General features: G+C 47.5%; 1 protein-coding gene across 2 annotated transcripts in view; it reads left to right on the top strand.

Moving 5' to 3' along the window:
* Nucleotides 1–294: 294 nt before the first annotated feature.
* Nucleotides 295–26,024, top strand: part of WNT4 (Wnt family member 4) — a 51,585-nt gene continuing 25,855 nt past the window's right edge. Inside the window, exon 1 of one of the 2 annotated variants that reach the window (XM_081871260.1) lies at nt 295–421. In XM_081871260.1, coding sequence (XP_081727386.1) covers nt 345–421 — 77 coding nt within the window. In that variant the 5' untranslated portion in view covers nt 295–344. Of the gene's footprint in view, nt 422–2,257; nt 2,277–26,024 lie in introns of those variants that run through there. The other variant, XM_081871261.1, reaches the window with a different exon arrangement.

Below are 26,024 nucleotides of genomic sequence, written 5' to 3'. Positions count from 1 at the left end.
CCGGGCGCCGCGCGCTCCGCCTCAGGGGTGTCCCGGTCCCGCCCCGAGAGCCGCCTCCTGGGGCCGCGCCCCGCCCGCCCGCCGCTCCATCCCGGGAGCTCCCGGCCGAGCTGACAGTCCGGCTCCGCAGCTGCCGCCGGCGCATCAGCCCCGGCTGCGCCCTGCTGCTCGAGCCGTCGGGTCGGAGCGCCGGGCGGCCGCGGCAGCAGCACCTGAGCCCGGGCGGCCACGGGTCCGGCTGCGCTGCGGCCCGCCGCCGACGGCCCCACGCCGGCCCTGCCTCCTGCAGCCGCGGCTCCGCTGCCCCGCCGTCCGCGCTCGCCCGCCCGGCCGCGCCGTCCAGGATGAGCCCGCGCTACTTCCTGCGCTCGCTGCTGCTGCTGATCCTCGCCGCCTTCTCGGCCAACGCCAGCAACTGGCTGTGAGTGCGGGCGCCGCGACGGGGTGGGAGGGAAGGCGGAGGAGAAGCCGAGCCCGGCCCGCCGGCCGAGGAGAGCTAGGGGCCGCCGGGAGCTGCCGACGCCGCCCTCGCCTGCAGCAGGTGCCGGCAGCCGGAGCAAGCGCCAGCCTCGCCGAGCCAGCCAGTCTGCGGGCAGCGGCGGAGACGGAGCTGTCGAGGTTCCCTCTTCCTCCCTGGTCGTGTCGCCTGGCTTCACCCTGCTCGGGAAGGGGGATTGGAACCCCGAACAGGTCCCATTTGCCTACTTCATCAGACCCCGCTGCCTGGACGGGGTCTCTTTCTGGGAATTATCTGGCGCGCGCTCGGTCCCTTCGAGGAGCCAGGGTTGGCGAGCGAGGCGCGCTGCTCTGCTCTTAGCTGCAAACGCACGTTTTGTTTAAAAAGTCGTCCTTCTGTAGCCAATAGTATTTCGGGACTCGAAGCAGCCTAGAGATCCAATCCTAGACCTCCACCGAGAGGCTGCGAGGGCGCCTTCTGCACGCGCTCAAGGGCAGTCTTTCTGTGGTTGTTCCCCCCGCCCTTGCTGTGACGTTCCCTATCCCAGCATCGGGGTTCTTGCCCGTCAGAACCCCTTCACTGAAGCTCCAAGGCGTGTCAAAGCTGTAGGTCTCCCAGGCTAGAATCCTATGCTCACTTCCCTGGGAGTAAGCCCCATTGAATTCAATGGGACAGAAGAATTCCCACTGAATTCAGTGGGGCTTAGTGTGCTGTGAGCTCATTAGCCCCAGAAGCTGATTTGTGTTATTTTATTTTATTGATGGTCTTTGACTCCTGGAACATGGGCAGCAGACAGAGGGCCAGACTTGAAGAGCTGGTGTGATTTTTTTCAGGTTGGCCTACCTTGTGGGATCGTTGTGACATGAAATAACCTGATGTATGTTAGCCAGAGTGCCTTGGCGAAAGGCTCTCATGAACAAAAATGAGAACTTATTGCAGAGCAGTTTTCGGAACAGAGGGTGTGGCTTCATGGGAAAATCTGACACACACACACACCCTGCATAATTAAGTTAATATTATTAGCCTTGATAAAACAGTGATTGCTGTGCAATCTCTCTGAGTGAACTTTTTTAATCTCTAAAAGCAATAAAATCCACTAACTTTTATTTTTTAAGTAAAAATGAGCAAGGACTGGAAGTGAAGACCTCTGCCTTTAAAGCCGATTGAGTTTAAAAGTTTTGCAAAATAAGGTTTTATTTTGTTTTCAGTTGGTTTAATAGTTGGGCACCAGGGCTGATAAGATTGTGAATTTGATGGCCACCTGTTGTACTTCCAACTTTGCTTAACCCAAACGTGAATTCTGCTACCCGTTCTGTCCTCTGGGTCTTTCTAAATGCTGTTCAGAGTGTGTGGACTCTTGTTCACTTTATTGTGGACAATACCACTTTTTGTAGAAGGGGGAAAGACCTTGATGTGGTTCCAGGCTTGCAGAAAATTGGGTGCCGAGGAGAGGAATAGCAGACACTTCCTGGGGCTTGTGTATACTGCAAGGGTTGTGCTGTTTGTTCGCACAAATGTACATCTCTCAAGCTTTCAGAGTCTGTGCAGTTAACTCCCCACTTAGCCTGTTAGCATTTTCCCGTCGAACACCCACGATGCTCAAGTTTTGCTAAAGTCGCTCCGCCCTGTCGATAGAAGCAAATCCCACTTGGAAGCCGGTGCTGATGTAACATTGAAGAATTCGGAGGTTCTGCGCAGCTTGATTCATACGTCTGGGTTCCAGAAGGGTGCCTTGTTGTGCTTGCTCATCCAGCAAAATGTAGTCTAAGAAAAATATTCTGTTGCCACTGTCAGAAGCAGTGTTGCCTAGGAGTCGCAGGTGAGGAGAGTGCTGTTGTGGTCGGGTCGTGCTTCTGTGATTGGCTGACTGGCTTCTGTGATAGCACATTGAGGGACTAGACGAGCCACCAGCTTGTTCCACCAGCAAGGCTCTTTTTATGTGCTGGCGCACTCTGTAGCATTCAAGAGAAGCCAAGCAAGAAACTGTGGCATCTGGTAGTTTGCAAGGGCAATGTCTAAGAGCCCTGTTGTATGTCCTTTGAGGGAGACCCTATTTGGCCCTTTGAGTCAACTTGGCTCAGTTCATTGGCTTGAAGTTTTCTGTTCTTGGGCTGCTTGCAATAGCATCTGCTACCCCATCCAAAAGTAGCTGGACTCATAGTGTGTGTCTTTGCAAGAGATCTTAAGAGAGGGAGCTGTGAAAGTCTCCTATCTCCCAATGTCACTCTTTGCTAACCTCCTTGTGGCATTGCAGTAGATAACTGAAGAATGGGATTGTCGCCTGTCACTACCAATCTCTGGTGTTCTCCAGATGGAAGGGTTTTCCTACCTAGTTAAAAACTCTTGGCTACCTGCGACATTCAAAGCTGCTTTAGCAATGGTCTGATTTAAAGCTGTGAACAAGTCTGATTTCTTTGGGGGTTGGTGCCTGTTTTGAGGCAAGCCATTGCGGGACTTTAAACTGCACCGTAGGCCCATCTATTTTGTAGAACTATAGGAACGTGATGGTTCTGCACCCCATTCACCGTGTGTACACGGCTCAAATATTACAAGTCAGCTTTTCATTTAAAAAGCATCAGTCAAGTTACTAGACCTCATGCTTTAAGAGTGGGTGGGCACAGAAGAAGGGTGAAATCCCAGAGGCCACAGAAACGGACAAAATACATTTATCGGGGGGGGTTCTATTTGGGGGGGCACCTGTTAAGGCTTCCGGTTTTCTCCCCGACATGGGCAGAGGCAGGGTGAATCTATTCATAGTAGATCGAATAGCGTCAAAAATGTTTGGCTTGCATGCTTTATCCAGCTTGTGGTTTACCATGCATAATTAACCATAGATTGCTGATTTGGGTTGATGATTAACTTGAAGAATCCAAGATGGCAAATAACTTGGGTGGCTTTCAAAGACAAATGTGTGGAGGATAAAGCTATTGATGGCTCCTAGCCACAATGGGTAGGCTGTACCTCCACAGCCAGAGGCAGTATTCCACTGAATTCCAGTTTCTGGGAATTGCAGGTGGGGTGAGTTGCTGTCCTGGCCAGGTGGGCCACTGGGAGAACAGAATGATGGACTTAGATAGCCATTGGCCTGATCCAGCAGCCATGCTTGTTCTAAACTTGGTTGTAACCTACACAAGTGGAAGAAATAATTTTTTCTAAAGTTGTAAGTGGGATCTTGCTGCTTTTGCTTATTTGATTCTGGGGTGTAATATACAGGAAATAGAATGGCAGAGTTGGAAGGGACCATGAGGGTCATGGTCTGGTCCATGCTCTGGTCCATGGGGTCACGAAGAGTCGGACACGACTAAACGACTAAACAACAACAACAACAACGATGAGGGTCATATGTAATCCAACCCCATGCAATGCCCAATATTTTGCCCAATGTAACCTGAAGCGTATGTAACCTGAAGCGTATGTAATCTGAGGTACCACTGTATTTATTTTCAAGACGCCTTATGTTTGATTTTCAGCGCAGGGAAAAGGTGGAGTAGAGATGTCAAATCTCCTTCATAATGGAAACGTAGGGAGCTGTTTTATGCAGAGTCAGACTGTTGGTCCATCTAGCCAATGTTGTCGACACTGACTGGCAGCAGCTCTCCGGACTTTCAGGCAGGGGACATCCCCAGCCCTACTTGAAGATGCCAGGAATTGAACTGGGACCTTCTGTATGCAAAGCAGGTGCTCTACTGCCCTTCCCTTCAGACATAGAAACCTTGGGATCTGCCTTATCTTGAGTCAGATCCATTGGTCCATCTAGCCAGTGTTTTCTACACCGACTGGCAGCAGCTTTCCAGGGTTTCAGGCAGGGGACACCCCCAGCCCTACCTGGAGATGTTAGGGAGTGGACTGTGCATGCAAAGCAGATGCTCTGTCTACCACTGAGCCATGGTCCTTCTCCAAATAGTGATGATGATAATGCATGGCTTCTTTGACTTGTAGATTTGTGACCAGCTTAGGGTGGAGCTACACATCTAAGAGATGCCTGGAGGCTGCTTTTTCTAAGAAAAAAAGAGGGGGGTGTGAATCTAGAATGCAAAGGCAGTGTATGTGTGTACGTGTGTGGTTAACCCTTTTCCTCACTTGTTGCCTGCTTCATGTCTTTTCCAAACTGCCTCCCCAGTGCTCTTGCCTTCCTACAGAGCCCCCCCCCCCCAAAAAAAGTGCCTTTGCCATCTACGTGGAGGACTGTTTGTGAGCAATTCAGAGCAAATGAAGAAGGGGGTGAGAAAGGGTTAAAGCACCCCTCTCCCCACCACAGCTTCTCGACAAGCCATTTCATTGCAATACATTTTGCACAAGGGGCCTTGGCTGAATTTCCTTGCGGTGCTAACTGCTGCAAGTTTGCAAGTGCCATTTTTGCATTTGTTGCAGGAGTTTTTGGGGTGCTGGGTGTTGCAACTAGTCCTAGATACCTCCTCCTTCCTCCCCAAGCCCTAACCCCCTGCAGCTGTTTTTTATTACCAACACCAACCCATGGCTTTTAAAGCAAACAATCCAATCTGCATTTGTTGTTGTTGTTGTTGTGCACATGCCTGCTGCAAGGCTGCATGGGGATGGGGGTAGCCCTGAGAGTTGAAGCGCTGTGATTTCACACGACTCTGCCTGCCTGCCACCTGACATACAAGCAGTACAAGAGGTGGACCTGACTGTCAGCTTCCCTTTCCTCCTTAATCTCAGTGTTGCCCTTGCAGAACTCAGCAGGGGAAAAGGATGGGGAGAAAACTAGAATGAATTCATTTTGCCTGCTGTTGGCTCTGGCGCCACCTACTGTTGGGCTCCCTCCTTTCCATCCTATCAGTCCCAACGTGCGCCAGCCAGGCGTGTTTACTGTGCATGTTTAATATGTGCATTCTGTGTGACATGCGTGCTTTCTGAGTGCACAGATTATTTCTTGCAGGCTAAAGCACTTCCCTCATGTTAGCCCCTTAGAGTCTCAAATAACAGTGATTACACCTATGTGGTTGAGAGCAAGGCATGAGAAGTCAAGTTCAAGGACTCCTCAGTGTCCTTTGGAGCAGAGCTACAAACAGTTTGAGTGGATATGTATTTAGGGCAGTGGTGTTGTGCTGAAATTTTCTGAGCAGGGATTAACCAAGGCCCCCTATTTCTCCCCCATCACCCTTCCACAGTCACAATTGGTGTGATCCGTACAAGCACAGGGCTGTAGCTCAGCGATTAGAGCATCTGCTTTGCATGCAGAGGGTTCCAGGTTCGATCCCCAGCATCTCCTGCTAGGACTGGAACTCTCCCCCATCTGAAACTCTGGAAAACTGCTGGTGACTAATGGAGAGAATATTGGACCACTGGGTCCAAGTGGGTATAAGGCAGCTTTCTATTCCCATGTATGGGCAAAGTTGGCATTCTCCATGGTAGCACTCGTGGCAGGGATTTGACCTCACTTTGGATGAACTAAATGCAATTTGACTGGTGTATCAAAGCTGCTAGGTGGTGGAGGAGGAATGAACAGAGCATCTCCTATTGAGTAAAAAAAGATAAGAAGAACCAGAACCGTCCTGCTGTATGAGACCAAAGGCCTGTCTGCGCCAGTTTCTCAGCACATAAAGTTGTTCCCACAAAAGGTAACTATCCTCCTTAAAAGAGGATTTGACAAGTTCACAGAGGAGACGACTATCACTGGCTACTAGCTATGAGGTCTACGGTCTTCCTCCACTGTCAGAGGCAGGACACATCTGTACTGAATTCTGTTGCATTAGGATCTGCTTGCGGGGGATTTCCCATAGGTATATATATGGCTGGCTCCTGTGAGAACTCTGGGCTATGGCCGGCCTCTGGCCTGATCCAGCTTGGCACATCTTCTCTTCCCACAGTTGCCAACCAGATGCTTCTGGGCAGGACATGAGTGCCCTGGCTCTCTCCTGCTGTTGCACCCAGCAAATGTTCTTAACCTGAAGCACCACTTTACTAATGGGGCTCCCCACTGCCACTGTGCCACCAGAGCACGATTTCTGTTCTCGTCCTGAAGCAAAGTTCTTAACCCGAGGTACTATTTCTGGGTTAGCAGAGTCTGTAACCTGAAGCGTAAGTAACCTGAAGCGTATGTAACCCAAGGTACCACTGTATTTCTAGAGGGGTAGCTGCGATAGTCTGCTGCAGGCAAAACATGAAGGAGCCCTGTGACACTTTAAAAAGGTAAAGGCCCCTTGACAGTTAAGTCCAGTCACGAACGACTCTAGGGTTGCGGCGCTCATCTCGCTTTACAGGCTGAGGGAGCCAACGTTTGTCCCCAGATAGACTTTCCGGGTCATGTGGTCAGCATGACTAAGCCGCTTCTGGCGAAACCAGAGCAGCACACGGAAATGCCGTTTACCTTCCCGCCAGAGTGGTACCTATTTATCTACTTGCACTTTGATGTGCTTTCAAATTGCTAGGTTGGCAGGAGCTGGGACCGAGCAACAGGAGCTCACCCCATCACAGGGATTCAAACCGCTGACCTTCTGATCGGCAAGTTCTAGGCTCTGTGGTTTAACCCAATCCAGTTATTCCTGAATGCAATTGGACCACAGCGTCACCCGCGTCCCACTTTACAGACAGTTTACAGACTAACAAATGTACAGGGGTGCTGACTTGAATAAAATATCAGGAGAGGCAGGTAAGCACATAATCAATCACAAGACATGGTGCACACTCACCATTTGAATGGCAACGCCCATCACCTTTGGGGGATCCCAGCCCTCTCAAATATATTTTTTTGGGGGGGTTGAAGGGACTGTGGTGCCTAGGAGTTCACTCCTATACAATGTATGTATTGTGGCAGAAGCTTTTGTGGACTTTAAGAAGTCCATGTTTTTAGGTGGATGAAGCAGAATCTCAGCTGGCAGCTGGAGGCAGGACAGGCCAGAAAGAAAGGAGGGGAATGTAAGGTGGGAGATGATTGGCAATGAGATCCAGACAAGTACAGTTGGTGATAATTGAATTAGGTGATAGCTGAAAGGCAATGAGATGCAAAACCAACAAACAAAAAAGTGCAGTTGGTGATAATTGAGCTGGTGCTTAAATGTATGTGAAATATGCACAGTTACCCTTTGCAGCAGCAAACCAGTGATGATTCACTCAGCACAGCTAAGATAATTGCATCAAGATCTTCAATGATACAGGGAAACATTATCTTTATTCAGACCCAAATGAATAGTGCTGAGCTTCTTGATGAGTTATAATTCAGCAGTTTTCATGAGAGTCTACCTTTCAAATTCTGCTGTCCAAATATAGCTCCTTTTGATCCCAAATTACATTGAAATTTTCTACCAGATTCTGAATACTGCCCCTTTTATTTATATCAGATTGTGCGATTTCTTCCTCCCCCCATCCACAAAGGGATTTTCCTGTTGGTGAATTCACTGACATTGGGGGAAGGTTCTAAGGAAAGCCACCCTCTCAGTCTCATTCTTTTGCCTATAATAGATATAAAAATAGGTATAAAAATATCAACCTTGCCAAACAGGGTTGTTGTTTAGGAATTTCTAAGATAATGTGTGTGATTCACTTCTAATTCGATCTATAGGTACCGCCTTTATCAATGAAAGGCAGCCTAAGCTGTAGTAGCCACTCCAGGCTTACTTGGGAGTAAGTCCTATCGAGCACAGTGTTTATTTCTGAGGAAGCACATACAGTGGTACCTCAGGTTACATACGCTTCAGGTTATAGACTCTGCTAACCCAGAAATAGTACCTTGGGTTCAGAACTTTGCTTCAGGATGAGAACAGAAATCACGTGCCAATGGCGCGGCGGCAGTGGAAGGCCCCATTAGCAAAAGTGGTACCTCAGGTTAAGAACAGTTTCAGGTTAAGAACGGACCTCCAGACCAAATTAAGTTCTTAACCCGAGGTACCACTGTATAGGCTTGAGCAATTAGTCAAGCAGAAAGACAGCTGGTAAGTACTGGGTCGGGCCCAGCCTTGGTCAGTAGATGTGCCCATTGCCAACCTGGTGCCCATCAGCCCCAGCCAGTGTGCTGAGTAAGCCCCACAGAACTGTGTGGGGCTTGCTTTGTACAGGCCTGCACTGTAAACCATATAGATCTCCTTGTGATCATTTTATCTGCCCTGGGACTGTGGAATCAGAGAGTCGGGGGTACCCCAGAGGCCATCTAGCCTGACCCCCTGCCAGTGCAGGAAATCCGCAGCTACAGCATCAGCTGGGTGGTCTGCTCTGAAACCTTGCTCACCTGCTTCAGGGCATATTCCAGGTTCCCTCCATGTGAGGGGATGAGTGAGTGAGTGCCTGTCTGTGGCCTCTCTGCTACCTTCCAGATGTCTAAGGGAGAGGAATTTTAATTATTTGTTTTTCACTTCAAGGGCTGCAGTCCCTTTGGGGCAACCTTCCGGGGGGGGGGGCAGATGCAAACGTGGGCAGAGCGATCAATGCAAATGTGACCTTTGTGCAAAAGGCTAGTTTCTCCACACGCTGACACACCCCTCTCTACGCACCATCCAGGCCAGTGAGAGATGTTATCAGAGCTCAGGGACACATTCCAGCCAGGCAAAAACACTCTGGGAGGAGATGAAGAACGACTAGTGAGGGGTGTGCTCTGAAGAGAGCCCCCAGGGCCAGATAGAGAGGCCTGGAGGGCCGCATTTAACTTCTGGGCTGAGGTTCTCCACCCCTGTTTTAATGTACGAGATTTTGAGATCTCCGCTCCCCCCCCCCAAGGAAAAAAAAGCTTTTAAATAGTGCACAAATTAAACATTAATTCTGTGCAACTTCTATACAGGACAACTGCAGTTTGGGCCCAGCAGGATGTAAAGACCATTTTACAGGTCACCACTGTATTCTGGGATCCCGACGATTTCTCTTTCCCTCCCTTATTTTTATTTTATTGTTTTAAATGGACCTGGGCTGCTTTGGGGGGAGACAGATTTTGGGCCCCTCCAGACATCCTTTTCATCACACAGCCATGAGAATTTGTAATGATGGTGTCAGGGCTGTTTTACACGATCCTGCTGTCAATACTGTTTTTGCACCTGCAAGAGGTTTGTGGGGCAGATGTGTTGCTTCATTTTCCAGCATGCGTGTGCCCTGCTGAGATCCTGTCCATTTTCATGCCATAAAACTTTCCGGTTCATTTGATTTTTGTTTTTGGCCCGCTTTTGTTGTGCTGTGCTCCAGACAGCACGGGGGCAGAGGGAGCAACGCAGAGCAGTTAACAAAGGGAAAGGATGTGTGGACAGTCCATCGTGAATCCCCTAGTAACTATTGTTGTATCAATATTGTTGTATCAACTATTGTTGTATCAATGGCGTGCTCCAGAATGCACCTGCAGCTCCTGCCCCACCAGTCTGGAAGAGCCTTTCATCTGTGGGGGAAAGTGGGGTATAAAATATAATATAATCCTAGAACTGTAGTGTTGCAAAGGGACCCCAAGAGCCTTCTGGCAGTTCCCTCACTGCGAGAAGCAAAGCTACAGGGAACCAGGCAGAGGGCCTTCTCAGTAGTGGCACCCACCCTGTGGAATGCCCTTCCAGCAGATGTCAAAGAGAAAAACAACTACCTGACATTTAGAAGACATCTGAAGGGAAGTTTTTAATGTGTGACGTTTTAATGTATTTTTAATCTTTGTTGGAAGCTGCCCAGAGTGGCTGGGGAAACCCAACCAGATGGGCGGGGTACAAATACATTATTATTATTATTAATTATTATTATTATTATTATTATTATTATTATTATTATTATTTTATTATTGCAAAGTCAAAGCAATGATTTAAATGGCTCAGGACCGCAAAACCCGAAGGAACACCTCTCCCCATAGAAACCATCCTGGACTCTGTGTTCATCCTCTGAGGCCCTTCTTTGTGCGCCTTCTCCACGTGAGGTCCAGAGGGTGGAAACACGAGAACGAGCCTTTTCTGTAGTGGCTCCCCAATTGTGGAATGCTCCCCCCAGGGAGGTTCACCAGTAGCATTCATTTTATATTTTTAGGTGCCAGGCAAAAACATTTCCTCTTCAGCAAGGCCTTTAGTAGGCAAATGATAGATAGATAGATAGATAGATAGATAGATAGATAGATAGATAGATGATAGATAGATAGATAGATAGATAGATAGATAGATAGATAGATAGATGATAGATAGATGGATAGATGATAGAGTGCTTTTTCTGGGGAGACTCAGGGGTACGCATACCCCTGAACATTTTGTGAATTTTTGTACTTTTGTCCATTTACTGTATTTATTTTTCCCGATTTGAACTGTAAAATGGTATTTTTCTTGAGTCAAAATGGGAGTACCCCTAAACATTTTTTGGAAAAAACGGAACTGGATAGATAGATAGATTTTATTATCTGTACCCTGCCTATCTGACCGGCTTGCCCCAGCCACTCTGGGCAGCTTCTAACACATATAAAAACATAATAAAACATTACACATTAAAAGGCTTCACTAGCCAGGCCTTTTAAATGTATCTTCTGGAAGGGGAGGTTTTGCTGTTGTGCCTTTAGTTATTTACTTGTTTTTATCCCGTGTTATTTTATTCTATGAGCTGCCCTGAGATCTTATGATGGGGGGGGGTACCTAAAGCTAATAAATAAATAAATAAAATTAAATGAATAAAGCAGGGCAAACTATCCTACGAGCCCTCATTGAAAGGTGTCTCCAGGGCCAGTTTTTGGAGGCGAGGATGGCCTCTCTTAAGTCTGGGCTTCCCGGCACAGCTGTCCTTTTGATGTCGTTCTGATGGTGACCCTCAACTGGGAGTCCCCGAAGAGTGTGTGTGTGTGAGAGAGAGAGAGAGAGAGGGAGAGGGAGAGGGAGAGGGAGGGGGGGGGGAGAGAGAGAGAGAGAGAGAGAGAGAGAGAGAGAGAGAGAGAGAGAGAGAGACTGACTCACCAGGCGCAGTTCTTTGAGCTTGTCCTTCAGAAGGGGTGGGAATGGAGGGGGGCCTTGCTTATTTATCAGCATCCAAAGTTCCTGCCGAGCCTGTTCCTTTTAAATCCAGCTGGCCGCGTGGGGGCTACAGCTGTGCGTGGAGGGAGCGAAGCGGTGCTGCCTGCCAGGAAGAGGCAAGATAGGAGCTCGTTCCATGGCAATGGCACATCTGCTGTGACACCTCCAGCACCCCTTTCCGAAATCCCGGGGAACCACTGCCAGGAAGTACGGACAGTACCGAGCTTAGAGCTGACTCAGTGGAAGACAGCCTCCGAGATCCCTGAAAAGGGCTATAATAATAATAATAACAATAACTATATAATAATAATTTATTATTTGTACTCCGCCCATCTGGCTGGGTTTCCCCAGCCACTCTGGGCGGCTTGATTAAAAATACATCAAAACGTCACACATTTAAAGCTTCCCTAAACAGGGCTGCCTTCAGATGTCTTCTAAATGTCAGGTAGTTGTTTATCTCTTTGACATCTAATGGAAGGGCGTTCCATAGGGCGGGTGCCACTACCGAGAAGGCCCTCTGCCTGGTTCCCTGTAGCTTTGCTTCTCGCAGTGAGGGAACCGCCAGAAGGACCTCGGCGCTGGACCTCAGCGTCCAGGCAGAATGATGGGGGCGGAGATGCTCCTTCAGGTATAATGGGCCGAGACTGTTTAGGGATTGGCATCCCTACATATTTACAGCAGGCTGTGGTTGAGATGCCAGGGCTGTGGCAAGTGGGAGGTTTGTGTAACTTTTGGAGAAGGGCCATAGCTCCATGGTAGAGCATCTTCCTTGGAATGCAGAATCGTAGAGCTGCAAGAGGGACCACAAGGCTCATCTAGTCCAATGCAAGAATCTTTTGCCCAAACTGGGACTCAAACCCACAGCCCCATCTTCTTGTTGGGGGTGTCACTCCCCACTCCCTTGGTCATCTTGCTTGCCCTTTTCCGAACGTCTTCCAACTCTACAATATCCTTTTTGATAGGATTCCCAGAGGCGCCTGATTAGTCTTTCTGAAAACAGGGTGTTGGGATAGATGGGCCTTTGGTCTGATCCAACAGCCTATGTCTTCTTACCTTTTTATCCTTGGGATATAAGCAGAGAGAGAGAGTTTAGCCAACTGGGTGGGATACGATTAAATGGACTGCCTTCTCCTTGCCATTAGACTTCCACTGCCTAACCTGGAGATAAACTCTAGCCTCAGGGCAAAGGGAGATGGGGGAGACCACATACCATATGCATTACTGGAGACGAGCGTGAAACTGTTGTGACTCGTTCTGGGTGCGAGCTGGAGGAAAATGCGCCAGAGGGCTTCTGTCTCTCGCTCCTGAGTGTGGCAGATATGTGTCGGCAGGTAGCGACGGAGGGTGTTAAGCCTGCCTTGGGTTTTTCTTCTCTTGGCCTGCCGTCTGCACTCCAAGGATGGGCATTTCTGTCTGTCAAATTTTCTCATTTCTTCCCCACCCCCAACCCCCATCTTAAGCAGAGTTTTCCGCATCGGTTTGCAACTGAAAAACAAGGCCTTGTGAAAATTTGTCAGCATTAAAGTACGAATTTTGGGGTGAGCAATTTTGCCTAATATACAGTGGAACCTTGGTTCTCGAACTTAATCCATTCTGGAAGTCTGTTCGACTCCTGAAACCGTTTGAAAACCAAGGTGCAGCTTCCGATTGGCTGCAAGAGCTTCCTGCACTCAAGCGGATGCTGCGTCGGACGTTCGGCTTCTGAAAAACGTTCAAAAACTGGAACACTTACTTTTTTGGCTTTGTTGGTGTTCGGGAGCCAATTTGTTCATCAACTAAGCTGTTTGAGAATGAAGGTTCCACTGTACTCGTGTTTGCAAAGAAATCCCACCCTAATAGAGAATGCATTTTTAGTATGTCCTTTTCAGGAAGATATTCTTGCATTGCAGGGGTTAGACTAGATGATCCTTGGGGTCCCTTCCAACCCTACAGTTCTGATATTCTATTATGTGTGCCTTTATGCACACTTTACACTGTTACATGCATTTTTTTGGTACTCATTGCTGGGCTGGAGAAATGCCTTGCAAAATTCAGAGAAGTGGGAATTTCAAAGGCTGGCCATGTTTCCGAAAGCGCAAATAGGTTTGTCTTGAAAGAGAAGGGAATGAGATTTTCTCTGAATGGCCTCCTTGGAAAGGAGGCACCTCTGTCCATAGCTGTCAACTTTTCCCTTTTCTTGCGAGGAATCCTATTCGGAATAAGGGAATTTCCCTTAGAAAAAGGGAAACTTTGACAGCTATGCCTCTGTCTGAAACTAAATGACACACCCTTTAATACTAAAAAGGAAAGCTCTCTCATTTCAGCTGGGAGTCTCTTGCTCTGTTCTTCCACATGGTTTTAAGGTGCTAGTCCTTGTGAGGCACTCCTGACGGGCCTCCCTTCAACTTTGCTAGGAATTGTTCATCTAAAAATGAGCTGAAATTCAGACCTGTCTCCTGCAAGCTGGCAGGCATCTTGACTGCTCAATGGCAGCTGGTGCCCATTGAGGCTGCTGTGGCAAAGGGCAAGGAGGCCAACAGTAGGTGGCGCCAGAGTAGGGTTTTGTCCCCACGCTCTTCTCTGATTCCGGTTTTGTCCCCACGCTCTTCTCTGATTGACACAGAGACTCTAAAATCCAGTCCCTGGAACTTGTTCCCCAATGTCCTACCTACCTATAGTCCTTTCACCTCGAGAGGCAAGGGATGGAAACATCAGACCTTTCTGGTCAAGTAAGGGTCTTGAAGGCTGCAAGATGAGGAGACCATAGGTGGCAGTTTTAATACATTTTTGGCTTATTAGATGGAGAGCTTTCCCCCACCTACCTACCCTTCCAATCCACATCTAGGAGGACTTGAGAGACTGCCAGAGGGCCAGTGAACATAGAGTTAGACGACTTTCAGGAGATATCAAATGCTTGGACGGCTTCCGTGCTGGAATGAATCTGGTCTTGCAGCATTTTTCCCCTCTCTCTTCCCCCACTGCTGCCCCATCCTGAGCTGTGATAGGCCTGTGTGGGTCACCTGGGGTCCCCCCAATGGTGGGGTGGGGCCTGCGCTTGGCCCAGATCCTGCCTGCTGCATGCCCAGGTGTGTGTGGCATTCTCTGTTGCTTTAGCATGGCGGGGGAGGTGTTTGCTGTCTCCCCAGGCAGCTTGGTGGAGTCTCCCTTTTTCAGAAAACCTGCCGGATTAGTGGTTAAGCTCGGGGAGCGTTTCACAAGACAAGAGGGTGTTTCTTTGGTTTTTCTTTCTCTACCTCCCCCCCCCTTCCCTCTCCCCATGTCCCACAAGCCCTTTAAAAAAAAAATAAAGTAAAAATAAAGCCTGTAGGAACTCGCACTCCGCGGCATTTTGGAGAAATCAAATATAGAAGGGAACGTTCTGTCAGATTCTCAGTGCCAATGGCACGTTATGCGCAGCCGTGTGTTTCTTTTTTCCTCAGTGCTAGAGACATAAGAAGGGACACGGGTGGCACTGTGGGTTAAACTGCAGAGCCTAGGACTTGCCCAATCAGAAGGTCAGCGGTTCGAATCCCCGCAACGGCATAAGCTCCCATTGTTCGGTCCCAACAGTTTGAAAAGCAGTTTGAAAGCACTTCAAAGTGCAAGTAGATAAATAGGTACCGCTCCGGCGGGAAGGTAAACGGCATTTCTGTGCGCTGCTCTGGTTCGCCAGAAGCGGCTTAGTCATGCTGGCCACATGACCCGAAAGCATACGCCGGCTCCCTCGGCCAATAAAGCGAGATGAGTGCTGCAACCCCAGAGTCGTCCGTGACTGGACCTAATGGTCAGGGGTCTCTTTACCTTTACCCTAGAGACATAAGAAGAGGCCTGCTGGATCAGGCCAGTGGATCCCGTTCTTCCAGGTGTCCCTGGGAAGTCCATCAGCGGGCCCTAAGTCCAGCAGGACTCTGCCCACTTCTGGTTGCCAGCAACTGGTCACCAGAGGAATAATACCTCTGAAAGCGGAGGTAGAACTTGGCCATCATGGCTAATAGCCACTGCAAGCCTTTGTCTCCATGAATTCCATAGTAATCATAGAATTGTAGGGTTGGAGGGGACTCCAGGGGTCATCTAGACCAACCCCTACAACACGATCTCGGCTAAAACGACCATGACTACCGAACCTTTGCTTAAAAAGGAGTCCATTCCACTGTCAAGCAGGTCTTTGTGTCATAAGGTTGTTCCTGATGATTAGTAGGAACAACAACAACAACAACAACAGTAATAAATTATTATTATTATTATTATTATTATTATTATTATTATTATTATTATTTATTTGTACTTGACCCATCTGAGTGTGTTGCCCCAGCCACTCTGGGTGGCTTCCAGCACATACAAAAACATAATAAAGCATTAAACCTTAAGAAGCTTCCCTAAAAAATAATAATTTCCTTTCCTGTAACTGGAAGCCATTGATTCAGGCCCGACCCTCCAAAGTAGGAGAAAACAAGCTTCCTCCACCCCCCATGTGGCAGCCCATCTTGTGGCAGTGAGTTCCATAGTTCAGCTTATGGGAGAATGGGAAGAGCCTTGAGGACGCCCATCCATGGTTAGTGCCTGGAGAGCAGACCCAATAAACACACAAGACGCAACCGGCTGTACTTTTGAATAAATAAGGTATACTATTCATTGTATCAAATTGTAGATTTCAATGGAAGTGTCATCGAGTTCAATGAAAAAAGCAGAAAACCCAGTGGATCAGTTCATTCTCTAGTCAGTTCATGCATAAGGCCCATACATGTAAAAGTATCTATTCCACCTGTCTGTTCAAAGAGTCCAATAATCCACATGAAGCGTTGTTACAGTTCTACAGAATCCTTTCACAGAGTCTAAGACAAGGATTTCCGGAATATTAGCCTTGTTTGGCCATCCTAGGCTTCATCAGTAGAACAGGCTCATATGTAATATTACAGGATAGTGGATCTTACAGCATAGTAGCAGTTGCAGTCAGACATGCCAGACACACCATCCCAGTCTTCCTCAGTGTGGGAAGGTGCGTTGCATTTCTATTTTAATGGTAGTAATTGTTTCTAAATTGCACACCTGACATCAGCACATGCACATTTTGTGCAAATCTCTTTCCTTGGGAGGGAGGGAGCATAAGCGGCTGCCTTGATTACTATCAACCAGAGTCATTCTGGACTCACAGCTGTCCATGGAGGCACAGGTCAATTCTGTGTCCAGGGCAGCTGTCTACCAGCTCCACCTGGTACACAGGCTGAGACCCCACCTGCCCGCAGACTGTCTCGCCAGAGTGGTGCATGCTCTGGTTATCTCCCGCTTGGACTACTGCAATGCGCTCTACGTGGGGCTACCTTTGAAGGTGACCCGGAAACTACAACTAATCCAGAATGTGGCAGCTAGACTGGTGACTGGGAGTGGCCCCTGAGACCACATAACACCGGTCCTGAAAGACCTACATTGGCTCCCAGTATGTTTCTGGGCACAATTCAAAGTGTTGGTGCTGACCTTTAAAGCCCTAAATAGCCTCGGTCCGGTATACCTGAAGGAGCGTCTCCACCCTCATCGTTCTGCCCAGACACTGAGATCCAGCTTTCCTCACTGGTGCTTCCCTCCCTGTGAGAAGTGAAGTTACAGGGAACCAGGCAGAGGGCCTTCTCAGTCGTGGTGCCCACCCTCTGGAACTCCCTCCCACCAGACGTCAAGGAAATAAACAACTATCAGACTTTTAGAAGAAATCTGAAGGCAGCCATGTTTAGGGAAGCTTTTAATATTTGATGAATTATTGTATTTTAGTATTTTGTTGGAAGCCACCCAGAGTGGCTGGGGAAACACAGCCAGATAAATAAACTTTATTATTATTATTATTACTACTACTACTACTACTACTATTACTTGGAAACTGCTTTCAGCAAGTCTAGGAGCTCAGTGATAGCCAAGGATAGGCTCTCTACCTGATCAATAGTTACTTTTTTTAAAAAAGAAAAAAAAATTAGCATGTTATATGCAACATTCTGGAAATATTAAGAGTAGGGGGGGATGCAAAAAAGGTAATTCTACCAGTCTTACAAAAAGCTTATACAGTAGAACCTCAGGTTATAAACACTTCAGGTTACAGACTCTACTAACCCAGAAGTAGTACCTCGGGTTAAGAAATTTAGCTCAGGATGAGAACAGTATTGATACAATGGTCTGAATTAATATCCAACGTACTGTTGAAAAAAATAAATAGTTCCAGGTGACAATCGTATATCTGTATGGTATTTCAATATATGTCATTGTATTATCCAAGCACTCCAATTAATTTTTATACATTATGCATATCCTGAACTGATCTAATTGAACATTGCAAACCCATGTTGTACATTTGGCAGTAACCAACGTTTCTTGTGATATTTAGGGAATATAATTCAATTAGCCATGAAATTATCCTGGTTTTGGGTTGCGTCTGACTGAGTCCTGCTCAGAGACGAACCATTGGAATGAATGGGCCTAAGCTAGTCATGCCCATTAATTATTAGTATTAGTAGTAGTAGTATTTAGGGTGTGGGGCAGGCAGATGTGGTTGGAGCTTCACAGACCATATTTGAACCCCTGTCAGATCACATTCCCTGTTTTTGTTTGTTTGTTTGTTCTGACTGGGTTGCCCCAGCCACTCTGGGCAGTTCCCAACAATAGTATTGGGAGTAAGTATAGCATTGCATTTAGGGCTATTTTTTCATCCTAAAAACTTTAGGGTTGTATCCCACTCTAGTCCTACTTGAAGGAGAGCCACTGAAAACAACAACTTTAGTCATGTTCATGTACTTTAATGGATCTACTCTGAGTAAGACTACCGTGGGATACAACCCAGCAATTTCTATGGGTCTACTCTGAGTACAGCTTAGTCGGGCACAATCTGCAAATATTTTATTTTTCTCTTTTTAAAAAAACAACAACTCCTACTCCAACCACACATATCCCCCCCCTTTCATATTTTTCTGGGGGGAGCAATTCTTAATGATTTTATGCATTAGCGCAGAAGTAATATAGTCTCATTAGCTTGTAATAGTTCTCTGTAATTGCCACATTCTAGGGAAGTGCATTCTAGGGTGGTGCAAGGGACGCGGGTGGCGCTGTGGGTTAAACCACAGAGCCTAGGACTTGCCAATCAGAAGGTAGGTGGTTCAAATCCCCAAGACGGCATGAGCTCCTGTTGTTCGGTCCCTGCTCCTGCCAACCTAGCACTTCGAAAGCACGTCAAAAGTGCAAGTAGATAAATAGGTACCGCTCCGGCAGGAAGGTGTTTCCGTGCGCTGCTCTGGTTCACCAGAAGCGGCTTAGTCATGCTGGCCACATGACGCAGAAGCTGTACGCCGGCTCCCTTGGCCAATAAAGCGAGATGAGCACCACAACCCCAGAGTCGGCCATGACTGGACCTAATGGTCAGGGGTTCCTTTACCTTTACCTTAGGGAAGTGCATGGTTGTTTTTTATCTACCCCCCCCCCAAAAAAAAACCTTTGTGGGAACCCTAAGCCCAGTTCACCCTATATTCCCTAATTTGTTCTGGCTCTGTATCATGTTTGACAAGCAGCCCATAACATCTTTGCAAATCCATGTTTGTTGTTTTTCATTATTAACTTCTCAAATTCTCTTGCTTCTCTTAATTGCTTGTGTATGCTGAGATATTCCTGAACACAATAGAGAACATAGAAGTGTTCACACCAAAGGGAAGGAATCCCTTTCCATCTGAGTAAGAGAGTATATTCCTCTGGAATATTACATCCTGAAAAACACACACACACACACACACACACACATATCTCCATATTTTAAAGTTTCCACCTAATATCTTCTGAAAGTGTGCCTTCATTATATGCTGCTCAAACCTTGAAATAAGAGAATTTGGTTCTCTTACCAAATTTACACAGTTTGCAATGCACACTAAACTCTAATTTGGGATGAAACTAAAGCAGAATAATTAGGCAAACTGAATACTCTGAAACCGCATCCTCGGCTCGCTCATAAATGCAACACAGGGACTTGGCGGTACCTTAAACCCAACAAATTAATGATGCTCAGAGACTTTTGTGAGCTACAGTCCAATAATGAGAAAGATGTCATGCTTGCCTCAGTTTTCAGGTGTAGAGAATGGGCACATGAGGAGGAAGTGGTAAACTGCGGAACCGGGTGGAAATGAGGTACATACCACCTTCTTCTTCGTAGAATAATAATAATGAAGAAGAAGAAGAAGAATGCTTTCAGCTCAATTTTTATCTCTTTACCTGCATGCATATATGCATGCCAACTGGAGATAGCATTGCATATGAGGACATATGCTCCAGATACCTGCCATCATAAATCTTAGTTTTTAATGTAGGCACAGCCCTCTCTCGTGTCCTCACCAAACATGCCTTTGAGGGTGGCGGGAATGAGAGAAAAGCCCCCCCAGACAAGTTCAGCGTTAGCGAAACCTTTACAAAATTAATATTCACCCTTCTCTAATTCTAACCAAATTCTTTACTATGGTCTTTGGTAGTTAAGTTACTGTTATGAGACTCAGCTGCTTCTATTTTGGCTAATTCTATACCATGCTAGGGACGCGGGTGGCGCTGTGGGTAAAAGCCTCAGCGCCTAGGGCTTGCCGATCGAAAGGTCGGCGGTTCGAATCCCCGCAGTGGGGTGAGCTCCCGTTGTTCGGTCCCAGCGCATGCCAACCTAGCAGTTCGAAAGCACCCCCGGGTGCAAGTAGATAAATAGGGACCGCTTACTGGCGGGAAGGTAAACGCCGTTTCCGTGTGCTGCGCTGGCTCGCCAGATGCAGCTTTGTCACGCTGGCCACATGACCCGGAAGTGTCTCCGGACAGCGCTGGCCCCTGGCCTCTTGAGTGAGATGGGCGCACCAACCCCAGAGTCTGTCAAGACTGGCCCATACGGGCAGGGGTACCTTTACCTTTACCTTTTATACCATGCTGCTGTTGCATGGAATCGTTGTTAAAACATTTTTCTGTAATGGTATATAAGCAGTGTTTTGCTCTTTCAGAAAATGTTTTTAATTGTACGATTGTGTTGCTGAAACCCACCCCTGGGAGCTTACGGTGAAGGGGGCTGCAGAGAAATCTGACAACTGAATACATAAATTGACCCTACCTTTTTGTTTGTTTGTTTGCTTGCTTGCTTGCTTGCTTGCTTGCTTGCTTGCTTGTGCTTGCTTGCTTTGGCAAAATTGCTTTGAGGCAGCTTTGCTGCCGGAATTGCAAAAATACAATAAGCCATGCAAAATGAAAGCAAGACGCACGCACACACACACATCCATATGCACCCACAATATCAGATCAAAACGCCAGTAAATATAAAGACGGTAGGAGCCAAGCAAAGTTAAAGAGAAACCCAGATAAGAGCAGCAGAGAGGTCAAGCATCATTAAAAACCAGTGAGGTTGAACTGAATATTTCTTCTGTGCCTTTATTAATCCTTTGCGCCAGAATTTCCTTGGAGATATATATATATGTATGAAGTTAATAGCACACCCACACACCCCCTTCCCACCTCCTGGTTTATTGCTAATAATTTTTTAATGCATAACATTCTGAATAGCAATTTCAAAAGCTTACAGCACTTTGTGTCTGTTTTCTTGCTCCAGTTCCAACGACGACTTTGTAAGGCGGACCAGTTTTGTTCTCGCCCTGTTGCAAATGGGAAGCAGAGGGCGGGCAGAGAGACTGGCTTGCTTTAAGAAAGGAGTAGCCATGATGGCACCCTCCAGATGTTGCTCCCATCAGCCCCAACCGGCAGAGGCAGAGGTGAGAAGTGATAAGGTTTGTGGCTCAGCAAAATCTGGAGGAACTGCCATGGCGGCCCCTGCTTTGAGGCCACCTGATGATGTCAGTGAGCCAGTGTGGTGTAGTGGTTAAGAGAGGTAGTCTCGTAATCTGGGGAACCGGGTTCGCTTCCCTGCTCCTCCACATGCAGCTGCTGGGTGACCTTGGGCTAGTCACACTTCTCTGAAGTCTCTCAGCCCCACTCACCTCACAGAGTGTTTGTTGTGGGGGAGGAAAGGAAAGGAGAATGTTAGCCGCTTTGAGACTCCTTAAAGGGAGTGAAAGGGGGGATATCAAATCCAAACTCTTCTTCTTCTTCTTCATAGCCAAGGCAAAATTCGAACTCAAGCTCAGTTTCTACAGTGATTTCAAGGAATGACTTTTGGGGGACAGAGGTGAAAAAGCCGAAGATGTCTTGAGGCTTCCCCCACCAATATAGAGGGTTGTTTTGTTGTTGTTTTGGAGGGGAGAGCAGTCTTGTAACAGCCTGCTTGATGGCAGAAATCCAGAGCTACAGCAGGAACCCTGTGCAATAGAGTTTGACCGGGTTGGGGCAGGACATGTCAATAACGACATATGATTGACAGGTGGGTCGTCCCATCTGTCGCAGTTGGCTTGCTCGGCAGAGCAAAAATGATTCCCCGCCCCCTGTTTTGGGCAATTGATTTGTACAGTCAAGAAGATGCTCAGGCAAAAATCTAGGCTCCCACAAGAGGCAGGGATGGCCACCAAACTGGATCCTGAAGGGTAAGATTATCAATGGCTACTACCCACAATGGCTGTTTCCCATTGCCAGAGGCAGGGTAGGGTGCCTCTGAATATGAGCTTCTGGGAATTGCAAGTGGGGAGAGTTGCTGCTGCTGCCCTTGGGTCTGGCTTGAGGCATCTGGTTGGCCACTGTGAGAGAAGGATGCTGGACTTAGATGGGCCACTGGATCGATCCTGCAGGGCCCTTACTGTCTTATTCCAGAGAGGTGCTTGCCGCCCATTCTGGTTCCTCCCTGGCCTTGGAAAGGGCACCGCAGGACAGGGGCTTGTGGCACCTCGGGCTGGGTCGAGGGCGTGGCGCCACCACCTCGCCTCTTATTTTTTACGAGAGTGCGTGTGTGGCGAGGCAGCCCTGGGGGCGAAGACTTGACTTAGAGAAGAGCCCAGGCAGCGGCGCTTTGGTTGCTAAGCGGATTGGATGTTTTTGTGTAAATGTTTTTCTTACGCAGATGGCCCGAGGACTGTCTGTACGGGAGATACAGTGTCTGCAGAGGAGGGACAGCAGGTTTGTGCAATGTTTTTCTGGCCTGGGCATGCTTGGAAAACATTGTTACCTGGGCAGCCAGCTCCCCTCGTAGGACTGCAAGGGGAATAGAATGGGCTTCTGGCTCCCCGTCGTGGCACCTGATAAGCTGCAGTGAGATAGGTCAATGGGACGATCCAGCACCCAGGCTGTTCTTACAGTTCCATTTCTGATTTAATTTTCATCCATCTATTGTCCAGGTCAGACCACACCTGGAATACTGTGTCCAGTTCTGGGTGCCACAATTTAAGAAGGGTATTGAGAAGCTGGAACTTGTACAGAGGAGAGCGACCAAGATGACCCAGTTGAGGGAGTTGGGTATGTTTAGCCTGGAAAAGAGGGAGATATGATAGCCATCTCCAAATATCTGAAGGGCTGTCTCATGGAAGATGGAGCGAGCTTGTTTTCTCCTGCTCTGGAGGGTAGGCTTGAACCAATGGCTTCGAGTAACAAAAAAACCCCACAAAATTCTGACTAAACATCAGGAAGAACTTTCTGAAAGTAAGAGCTGTTCAACAGTGGGATGCATATACATTGGGATATATTTTTAAAACCTCCCCTTCAGAAGGCTTGTTGAACAAAGTCTTCAACAGGTGTCCAAGAGACTACAGAGATAGTGCCTGTCTGAAACAGCAGAGAGCTTGCTTCACAGCTGAGTAGGGGTTTGGACCCATGTCTGCCCAGTTTGAATCGTATAGCTGGAAGGGACCACAAGTGTCATCTAGTCCAACCCCCAGCAATCTTTGGCCCAATGTGGGGCTCGAACCCACAACCCTGAGATTAAGAGTCTCATGCTCTACCAACTTTAACCACCACACTTACCATTAAGAACAGGGTCGCAATTCAGCTTCTCTTGGTGTGGGATTGCAATTTTATTTAAGCGTAGAGCCATGCGGTTCTGCTTAGAACTGAGGTTAAGATAGAAGAACAAAGTAAGCTGTCTTGTACTGCGTCAGACAAACACCCATCTAGTTTAGCACTGTCTACACTGACTCTAGGGACGCGGGTGGCACTGTGGGTTAAACCACAGAGCCTAGGGCTTGCCAGTCAGAAGGTCAGCGGTTCAAATCTCCGCAATGGGGTGAGCTCCCGTTGCTTGGTCCCTGCTCCTGCCAACCTAGCAGTTTGAAAACACGTCAAAGTGCAAGTAGATACATAGGTACCACTCCAGCGGGAAGGTAAATGGCATTTCCGTGTGCTGCTCTGGTTCGCCAGAAGTGGCTTAGCCATGCTGGCCACATGACCAATGAGCTGTATGCCGGCTCCCTCGACCAATAAAGCGAGATGAGCGCCGCAACCCCAGAGTCGTCCGCGACTGGACCTAACGGTCAGGGCTCCCTTTACCTTTACACTGACTCTATCTCAGCTCTCAGGCATGGGACAATCCTTACCTGTAGATGCCAGGGATTGAATTTAGGACCTTCTGCATGCAAAGCAGATGCCCTAACACTGAACTGCAGGTTGTTATTTTTTGAATAGCCTGGGCTTGCAACATCTTTGTAGCTGTTCTCTGATGCACTGTCTTTTCAGCACCCATAGGTGACGAAGAGGCTTTTTTTTTCGAAAAAAATGATTCCCCCTCCTCTATGTAGACAATAGTCTGGTTGTACTGGTAGGGCGAATGACCCGGGGAGCAGGGGGAGGCAGGCTCCAGCAGAGTAAAGCCAGAGAAAAGCTACCACTTAACTCTACAGGAATTTCCCCCCTCTGTTGAGTCCTGCAAGCAGCTAATTTTAGTGTTGCAAGAAAAACAAGAGTGGGTTTAACAGATCCTTTTCTCCTCCCAGCAGAAGCTCTTGGGCTTAGCCGGGAGTAGGCAGGGCTCCTCTTCGGAGCTGGCAGCAACTTCTCTGCAGCCCTGGCTTAGCGGTACCTCCAAGCGGAGAAGAGGTCTTGCTCGACGATCAGAGGTTAGCTGGCAGGCAGCACCCCCCGCCGACGATTCACCTAGCAAATATGCAACCTGGACTTTGGCGGCATTCCAGGAACACACAGCTTGGCATGTGCAACTGAGTCAAAGGAAACACCCCTGATATTTTTTGTTTTTCCCCTTGATATTTTGAGGTTTACAGGTTGCCTCCCTGCGCTAAGGGCTGCTAGGCAATCGTTTAAAAAATGCAGTTCCGAAAGCTGCATTTGATGCCATTTAATTCTAATGGGTTTAGTGCTCTCTCTGTCCAGCCCCAGATCTATATGTAAGCACCTCGGGGCTTAGACCTGACTCGTGACCGTGTCAGTCCTTTAAGCAGAGGCGGGTAGATTTCAGAGTTGTGGGAAATAGTTTGGTTCGGAATTTTTTATTTTACCAGAACCAGTTGGAGCCATGTGCAAAAGACATGTAGTTAGAATTAAAGAGCTGAGTGCTTCGTTGGAGCACATTCTGAGCCTCAGAAGTTGTTTCAGTACCAGACTTGACCTGAACTCCCAGCCCTTTTACACCCATTTCATTTCAAGAGACCAATTTCATATTTGTCATTCGTTTTATCACCTTGAGCAAATAGTTGGAATTCAAAAGGTGTTTTATGTCCTTTATACATTGTTAGACTTTTGTGAGCCCTGCATTTCACGCAACCTGTACTGAAAGGCTGCACTTTCTTTCTTGTTTGCAAAATAACGCAGTCCTGTACGTTACGACGTGAACCTCCTCTGACATGTTTACGTAATGTTTGTCTTATACGAAGGTTTGGGGAGAAAAAGAAGAAACCACCATTCTGTGGCTAGTCACGAAGCAGGAGCTCCCAATCTGTCTTCTGCCCCAGTGTATATTTCATTTTTCATTCTTTGCATTTATACCCCACCTTTTTCTCTAAGGAGCTCAAGGTGGCGTTTAGGGTTGTCCCACTCCTCGATTGATTCCCACAACAACCCTGTAAGATAGGTTAGGCTGAGAGGCCAGCGACTGACCCAACACCACCCAGTGAGATTCATGACTGAGTGGGGAGTCTGTCCCAGATCCTAGTCCACACTTGTATGTGGAAGCTCCTACTGAAGCAGCTTAGTAACAACTGTTTACCTATATTTTGGATTTATAATTATGATTAGGAACTGCCTGTGGTCACCCAACTACCCTTGATTTTGAGAGCGCTTTAGAGTTTGTTTGCTTCTTCATTAAATTTATATCTCTCCCTTCCTCCCAAAGGAGCCCATTGTGGCATACACATCACTAATAAAACAATACAGTCAAACAACTAAAAGAAAGAAAGAATAGAGGCAATTAAAAATCCCACATATAAATACAATTAAAATCAGTTCCAGTACAGATGTGGATTAGGATCAAAATATCTTCTTGAAAGTCTTCTTGAAAGAGGAAGGTCTTTAGCAGGTGCCGAAAAGAGAATAGAGACATCATCCATCTAATATTTAACAGGTGTTCTAAAAGATGGGGGCCACCACACTGAAGGCCCTGTTCCTATATCATATGGAACGGTCTTCCTAATAAAAATGTATCTGCAGAAGTTGTCTCCTAGAATGCAGTGCCTAATATATAAGGGACTGAGATTACCTTTTAGGTATTAAATTACAATGGTTGCAAAGAGAAGCTCGGAGTTGTGAATGTAAATGGGACTCTGGGTTTCTGTTTAAACTGATGAGATGTTTCTGTCTGTGGGGGAGCCTCTTGGTGTTTTCTGGTCTGATAA

The sequence above is a fragment of the Podarcis erhardii genome (assembly GCF_964252035.2).
Source record: "Podarcis erhardii genome assembly, chromosome: 7".
NCBI lineage: Eukaryota > Metazoa > Chordata > Lepidosauria > Squamata > Lacertidae > Podarcis > Podarcis erhardii.
This window is presented reverse-complemented; position numbering and strand designations above follow the sequence as displayed.